At 37.4% G+C, this 8,182-nt stretch overlaps 1 protein-coding gene across 3 annotated transcripts; it reads left to right on the top strand.

The window, feature by feature from the left end:
- Window positions 1-4,468: 4,468 nt before the first annotated feature.
- LOC141677324 (uncharacterized) lies at window positions 4,469-7,933 on the top strand. Of its 3 annotated transcripts, none has more exons than XM_074483205.1 (3): window positions 4,469-4,628; window positions 5,777-6,743; window positions 7,581-7,933. In XM_074483205.1, exons 2-3 carry the CDS (start codon window positions 5,799-5,801, stop codon window positions 7,599-7,601), a joined length of 966 nt encoding a protein of 321 aa, XP_074339306.1. In that variant the 5' UTR covers window positions 4,469-4,628; window positions 5,777-5,798; the 3' UTR covers window positions 7,602-7,933. The 3 variants fall into 3 exon arrangements, with proteins under 3 accessions (XP_074339306.1, XP_074339305.1, XP_074339307.1); XM_074483204.1 differs by having other exon boundaries at window positions 5,797-6,743; XM_074483206.1 differs by having other exon boundaries at window positions 5,797-6,743; window positions 7,596-7,933.
- Window positions 7,934-8,182: the final 249 nt, after the last annotated feature.

Raw genomic sequence — 8,182 nt, forward strand, 5'->3', positions numbered from 1 at the left:
GAGTGGTATGTTTGTAAGCAATGGTTATTTAACCGATGGGCTTTTTAAGCTCAATGTGATATCCGTTAAGGATGATAATAAAATGAAGAATTTTTCTGCTTACTTGCTTGAGTCTCCTAATTTATGGCATGCTAGATTAGGACATGTAAATTATGACACTTTACGACGTTTAAGTGCAAAGGAATACATACCAAAACTCACTATTAATTCAAAACATAAGTGTGAGATTTGTGTTGAGGCAAAATTAACGAGATCATCATTTAAACGTGTGGAAAGGAACACCAAAGTGTTAGACCTAATACATAGCGATATATGTGATTTAAAATTCGCTTCAACAAGAGGAGGAAACAGGTATTTTATTAAATTTATTGATGATTGTACAAAATACTGCTATGTATATTTGTTGAAAAGCAAAGACGAAGCTATAGATAAATTTAAAATCTATAAAGAGGAAGTTGAGACACAACAAACTGAGAAAATCAAAACGATACGAAATGATCGTGGAGGTGAATATGTTGAACCGTTTGGGGAATTCTGTTCACAACATGGTATAATCCATGAGGTCACTGCACCATACTTCCCTCAGTCAAATGATGTGGCTGAGAGGAAGAATCACACTTTGAAAGAGATGATGAATGCGATGTTGTTAAGCTCTGGGCTTCCTCAATCGATGTGGGGAGAAGCCATATTAAGCGCATATAATATTTTAAATATTACGATGCGCAAGAATAAGGATGTAAGTCCTTATGAAATGTGGAAGAAAAAAGAACTAAGTTACCAACACCTGAAAGTGTGGGGGTGCCTTGCAAAGGTACTGATCCCTACACTAAAGAAAGTGAAGATAGGTCCTAAGACTGTGGATTGTATCTTCATCGGATATCCTCCACACAGTACTGCATATCGGTTTTTTGTTCTTGAATCCAAGATTCCTGATATTCAAAAGAATACCATTATGGAATCAAGGAATGCCTCATTCTTTGAGACGATATTTCCCTGTAATCCAGGAAACCAACAACCTACGACATCTAAACGATCTCATGAGTCTGTAGATGACGATAATGAGAGTGACGATAATGAAAGTGACGAAAGTGAAGACGAAAATGTGGTGGTAGTGAGAAGGAGCAAAAGACAACGAACGGAGAAATCCCATGGGTTTGATTTTATGACCTATTTGCTCGAAGAAGGTGACCCCGAAAACCTATAGGGAGGCGGTTACCTCACCTGATGGGCCTATGTGGAAAGAGGCCATCAAGAATGAAGTTGATTCAATTATGCATAATCATACTTGGAAATTAGTGGACTTGCCAACTGGTTGCAAACCATTAGGTAGCAAGTGGGTTTTCAAGAAGAAGTTGAAAACTGATGGCACTATCGATAAGTATAAGGATAGACTTGTAATTAAAGGATACAAGCAACAAAAAGGCCTTGATTACTTTGATACATATTCTCCTGTAACGAGAATAACATCCATAAGGATGATGTTTGCTATCGCTGCAATGCGTAATCTAACTGTACATCAAATGGATGTGAAAATAACTTTCCTAAATGGAGACATAGATGAGGAAATCTATATGGAACAACCTGAAGGGTTTGTCGTCCCTGGACAAGAAAGGAAAGTCTGTAGATTGGTGAAATCATTGTATGGGTTGAATCAAGCGCCTATGAAATGGCATGAAAAATTTGACGAGGTCGTGTTGGCCAATGGCTTCAAAATCAATGAATGTGATAGTTGTGCCTATAACAAGGATAACGAGAACAACTATGTCAAGGATAATGACAATGGTTATGTCATAATGACATTATACGTAGATGATCTACTTATTGCCGGAAGCAATGATAAAGTGATCAAATCTACAAAGGACATGCTAAAATCAAGATTCGACATGAAAGACATGGGACTAGCAAATGTAATTCTGGGAATTCAAATTTCTAAAACAACAGAGGGTCTCGCATTAAGTCAACCACATTATGTTGACAAGATCCTTGAGAAGTTTCTTAAGGATGACTTTGAGAAAGCTAGGACACCTGTGGATATGACTTTGCTCCTATCCAAGAACAAAGGTGTAGCTGTTTCCCAATTAAAATACTCGAGGATAATTGGTAGTCTGATGTACCTCATGAGCTGTACTAGACCAGACATTGCATACTCAATTAGCAAGTTGAGTAGGTTCACGCGTAATCCGGGAGCTGATCACTGGAAAGCGATTATAAGGGTACTAAGGTACTTGAGGGGAACTCGAGACTATGGACTACACTATGGTAGATACCTAGCAGTATTAGAAGGATATACTAACGCAAACTGGATATCTAGCAAGAAAGCACTTAAGTCTACGAGTGGCAATGTGTTTACATTAGCTGGAGCGGTAATATCATGGAAATCCTCGAAACAAACGGTGATAACTCATTCCACGATGGAAGCTGAGTTTGTGGCACTAGATAAATGCGCCGAAGAGGCTGAATATCTGAGTCAGTTTCTGGAGGATATTCCAAGATGGCCAAAGCCTGTAACTGTAATAGGGATTCACTGTGATAGTCAATCCGCTATTGGCAGAGCACAAAGCACGATGTATAATGGAAATTCTCATCATATACGACGATGACATAGTTCCATTAGACAATTGATCTCAACCGGAATTATCACTATTGACTACATACCGTCAAAAGATAATATCGCGGATCCATTAACCAAAGGGTTTTCAAGAGAAGTGGTTGAGTAATCATCGAGAGGGATGAGCCTTAACCCTATTGCTTAACAGCATCATGGTGGACACCCAACCATTGCTGACTTGAGATCCCAAGAACTTGGTTCAATGGGACAACTAAATCATGATGACCAAATCACTGTGAGGATATTCCTTGGCATGTTCATATGATGAGGAAACAATGAGACCCGTAAGGTACGAGGTTAAACTTTGAGCTTTTAATGATCTTTGATGAATACGTGGAGTTCAGGAGTGAACGCATGGAATTCAGTTGAGTAAACGCGGGTTACTCAATAAGATACAGATCACCTATGTGGGAGAGAAGTGGGGCCGCTTCAAAGGAGAATTGCGAGGCACAATTCTTTAGAAACTCCTACAGAACTAGGACGATGTTCCATGGCCAAAATGGACATACTCATGAGAGCTGAACGAGTCAAAACGATATAGTGATAAGTATATTATCGTTTACACAAACGGTCGAACAGTTCAAGGACAAGCACGTCTACTATCTACCAGTAAAGTCGGTATGCTTATTCGAGCGAAGATTCAAAGAGCATTCTCTACCTATCGTATGCTATATCTGATGGAAGAAACTATCACCAAGTCAAACTCCGTGTCTGTCTGTCTAGTGTGTGCTACTGAAATATCAATCTCATCCATGTGGGGGATTGTTGGAAAATGTGGGTATTGAGCCCCATATTGTCAAGTCATTTTGAGCCGTTCTTGAGTGGGTGACGCTTGGAGTATGTTCTCCTCCGTGAGAGCTTTCCGAGGCACTTTGAAACAGTCAAAATGGTTAAGGGATGAATGAGATGTGATCATCTAAAGTTGGTCCCTTGAAGGTGGAAATGTTGTAAATAAACTTGTATCCCACATTGAAATGGAAAAGGGGTTTCCATTGCTTTATATAGCATAACACTTTAATAGTGTCTAAAAGTGTTACTAAGGTGTTGCTTCATCTCCTACGTGCGCGCGCAAGGTGGGTACAAATTGTGGGATTTTGAGGGGTAATCTGAGGCTTGCGAAGCCTTCGGGCTTGCCCGCGCGTGCGACGTGCGCGTGCGACGTGCGCGTGCGACGTGCGGACACGAATAATTCTAAACACAAATCCTATCCTTCTCTCTCTGCTCAGTGATAGTTTTTTGCTCTGTTCTACCTCACCGAAGATGTTGTTTGTATAACGACACCGTCTTCTCGTTTTATCCTGTGAGGCTGTCGGCTCGCACATACGGTGAGAGGCGAAATAGTTTTAAGGAGACAGTTCCTTTCAACTGGACTCGAGAACTCTCTCGTATCCTTATCTCATTCGTTTATTTTCTGTTTTTTCACAGTTATACTAGCGCACTGTTATTCGCACACACTGTTTTAATTGCATGTATTAATCGCAGATTGTATTAACATGTTTAAAATACTAAACATCATTTAAACCGAATGACGGAATTGAAAAACCACAATAATGTGATGTAAAGAAATATGTATGAAATGACTAATTTACATTAATTTTAAAAATATAAGCTTTGGATGAAATTAGAATTAATATTAAAAATAAAGCTTAGAGGCTTTGTGTATTTTTACTTGATTAACATAAAACTGATAATAAGCAATACTTGGCGATTTTGAGAACATAGTTAATTGTAAGGCTAAAATTATTAGCCAAAGGAAAAAAACCCTTTCATTACACACCAAGTCCTGGTCTCATGTAAATTAATACTAGCATCGCATGTAATAAATCGGAGAAATGGGTGGTAGCAAAAGAAATGTAACCAATTGTAATCGTGGGTCCATTGACAATAAACAGGCCTATTGCTTCCAAACAATACAGTTGTAACTTTTGACGATCAACTTCAACTGTAATCTCATTTTCAACTACTCTCTTTACTCACTCCACCATTTTCTCACTTGCATCTGCATTCTCCATTTTATCTGGTAATGATAACTACTGTTCATCTTGCTTTACATTTTTTAATGAGACTCTATATGAATGGATTGGATGTCACGTTACTTGCTCTTTTCTTAGATCGATCGGATCTGTGTTGTATCTAGTGTTTTTATTTGTATATGCATATCTTTTAGTGATTGTTGTTCCATCATTTCTGTCTTTCTAGTCTAGATCTTCGAATTTTTGTGTTCTGGATTTGCTCTGTTGTAGTTGTGTTTTATGTTAATCACTTTTGTTTAGGGTGATCAGATTTACGAATTGTAGTCTTATTTGAGACTTCACTGCTTTTTCTTAGTGCAACTATGTTTTTTAGGTTTTGATTCTACCAACAATAATAAAATTGTGATAACTGCGAGAACTAATGGTTCTGCTCAACTAAAATTCTAGGACTGCTATGAAAGCTGCAGAATCACTTCAACAAATTGCAGAACCTTACTGCTTCTTGCAATGTTATATCATGTATAATTTTTAGTCTATGTAATTAGTTACAGGATTAAGAATGAGATCAGATATACTAAGCCTAATCCTACCCAATTGGTTAATCTTTTTGTTTTTTTTGCTAGTTAAACACACCCACTCACCTTGTCTCTTTGACAAGGTTCAAACACCCTCAACATCTTGTTAAGGGAGTGAGGGAGATACTTGATCTTTGAAACAGACAAGTTTATGGTTATTGTTATAATATAATTATCTCTTCCTACCCCGTTGATGAGACCAATTTCCCTGGGTTGGCAAGCCACCAACACTTCTGCAGTGGTGCTGGAGGTTTTTGTGGAAGTGATAATAACTCAATAGATCAAGACCTATACTCTGACAAAGGGATTTATAAATATTGAGTAATCTAAATGTATTATCATTTGAGCTCTAACTCTACTGTGAAATGCATATACCTCTAGGCTCTAGCTAACGTAGCTAGAGAGGCTTGTATAATTCTATAGCTCATGGTAGCTAAAGATCAATTGAAACCAATAACCAAGAAACTTGTATAAATCCCAATTCAACCTTTCATCATTGCAAATCAGTGATAGGTGTTGAGACTATTATATGTTTGCAGCTCATTAGATTCAAACTGTTTAGATTGTCCAATTATTTTTCTATATTCTTATACTTAACATTTCTTTTATATTGATGTCAGTTTCTTTTTTGGCCATTTAGTAATGTCTTCCTATGATGAACCTGAGGTAGTTGAAAGGGGTGTCAAGGACAAAGAAGAAGGCAAAGATGAAGAACAGGGGGGATTTTTTGGAACTATAAAGAACTTTGTCCAAGATATAGGAGAGAAGATCGAGGAAACAATAGGATTTGGGAAGCCAACTGCAGATGTTTCAGCAATTCATATCCCTAAAATTAATCTTGAAAAGGCTGATATTGTTGTTGACGTGCTTGTGAACAATCCAAATCCCATCCCAATCCCTCTTATTGATATAAACTACTTAATTGAAAGTGATGGAAGGAAACTACTTTCTGGCCTGATCCCTGATGCTGGAACTCTCCATGCGCATGGTTCAGAGACTATTAAGATACCGGTTTGTCTTGTATATGACGACATTAAGAATACATATGATGATATTAAGCCTGGAAATGTCATACCTTACAAGGTCAGGGTTGAGCTCATAGTGGATGTGCCTGTCTTGGGTAGGATAACTTTGCCACTTGAGAAAACCGGAGAGATCCCTGTACCATATAAACCTGATATTGATGTTGACAAAATTAAATTTGAAAGTTTCTCTATGGAAGAAACAGTTGCAACCCTCCATATCAAATTAGATAACAAGAACGACTTTGACATGGCACTTAAAGCACTAGACTACGAGGTTTGGTTGGGTGATGATAATATTGGTGGAGCAGAACTGGCTAAATCTGCTCAAATTGATAAATGTGGTATCACTTACATTGACCTTCCCATCAGCTTTAGGCCCAAGGATTTTGGATCAGCTCTCTGGGATATGATGAGAGGAAGAGGTATTGGTTACACAATGAAAGGAAACATTGAAGTGGACACACCCTTTGGACCGATGAAGTTACCTATCAGCAGGGAGGGTGGCAGCACACGCCTCAAGAAGATCAAAGAAGATGGATGCGAAGAAGATGATGATGATGAGGTACACTAATAATGTTACTTTCTGATTAGACAGTACAATCTTAATGTCCACCTTTCTAATAGTTGTAAGTTGTGCAAAGCATTACAAGTTCTAAAAAATGGTTAATGAATGGCTTCAAGATTTAATAACATAGATTCCCACTAATATTGCCATAGCATATGGCGAGCATGCTATTCATATATCTTCTTGCTTAATGTATTTGCGCGCAACTTCGAGCATCATGATAAACTGCATTTCACAACTAATTATTCAGTTATGGTTATTATTACCTTAAACATCTAATACTTCATTAATCAAAATATAAGTTTATGCTTTTGGTTAAGCATAATGTAGGGAATCTAGGGGATATATCAAAGAACAGTCAAAATATGAGTATAACAATAAATAGTTTGCTTATGACTTGAAATTGCACTTAGTGGTTGGATAGGACTGGCTGATCAGATTCTGTCATTTCGGAATGTATGCGGCATATTTATGTAGAATTGTTATTGTTCTCTAAATTTGGCAGAAAGCAATTTTCCCCAAGTTATTTTAAATTCTGTAAGTTATGCTTCATGTTTGATGCTATTTTGGGATTATGCTGTAAAAGAAAATGACTTGTTATGACCTCCATATATCTTCATCATCAGTTTACAAACAATTTTTATGTTATACATTAAATGGTATATTGTTGAACTTGTGAAAATACTTAATATATATGACATTTTGAGCCTGGGCTGCTATGAAAAGTAAAAGTTAAGAAGTATATAGCACCCATTTCTACTTGTGCAACCAGCCAATCACTGAATTACATGTAACCTTTTGTCTTTGGATCCTGGTTAAACATTTAAGTTGTAGTTTGGTTTTGTGCAGGAATAACTCGCTGCAGCCCTTCGAGATAGTTGAAAGACTTGAGGCTATATGAAGTTTTCCCGTGTGTGTGTTTGTATCTGATTTGGACCCTATTGCATTTGTGAGGACTTGAACTTGGCTATTGGTTCCAACTTCCAAGTTATGTAGTATCTATCAACTAGGCCAAACGTTTGGATTTTATGTTTGTGTAACCGTTGCTGTGTACTGAGAATTTGGTTAAAAAATACTGAGAAGTTTTAAGAAGACATGTCGATGTAATAGGCCAAAACAGCTATTGAGCATGATTCTATGGCTTGGATTGTTGGGCCTTGATAGTCCAATCTATGTTTATTATACCATCATGTATTGCTTACGTTAAATTAGCATTTTGAAGGTGCGGGGGAAAGAAAGAAAAATAACTGCACATTGTTTTCCGAATTTTCCCCTGATTACAGTGATCGTTGAAATATCTGAAAGAGGTTTGTTGGTCTTACGCGACAAAATCACAGCCTTTGAACTTTGAATCTTCCAACTTATAAAGACGAGTCTTTAGTGTTTACTCCTACCCTGAACAGTTTTGTAGACCTCCTGTCGTTATTACAGAAAAC

The sequence above is a fragment of the Apium graveolens genome, chromosome 8 (genome assembly GCF_009905375.1).
Source record: "Apium graveolens cultivar Ventura chromosome 8, ASM990537v1, whole genome shotgun sequence".
Taxonomy (NCBI): Eukaryota; Viridiplantae; Streptophyta; class Magnoliopsida; order Apiales; family Apiaceae; genus Apium; species Apium graveolens.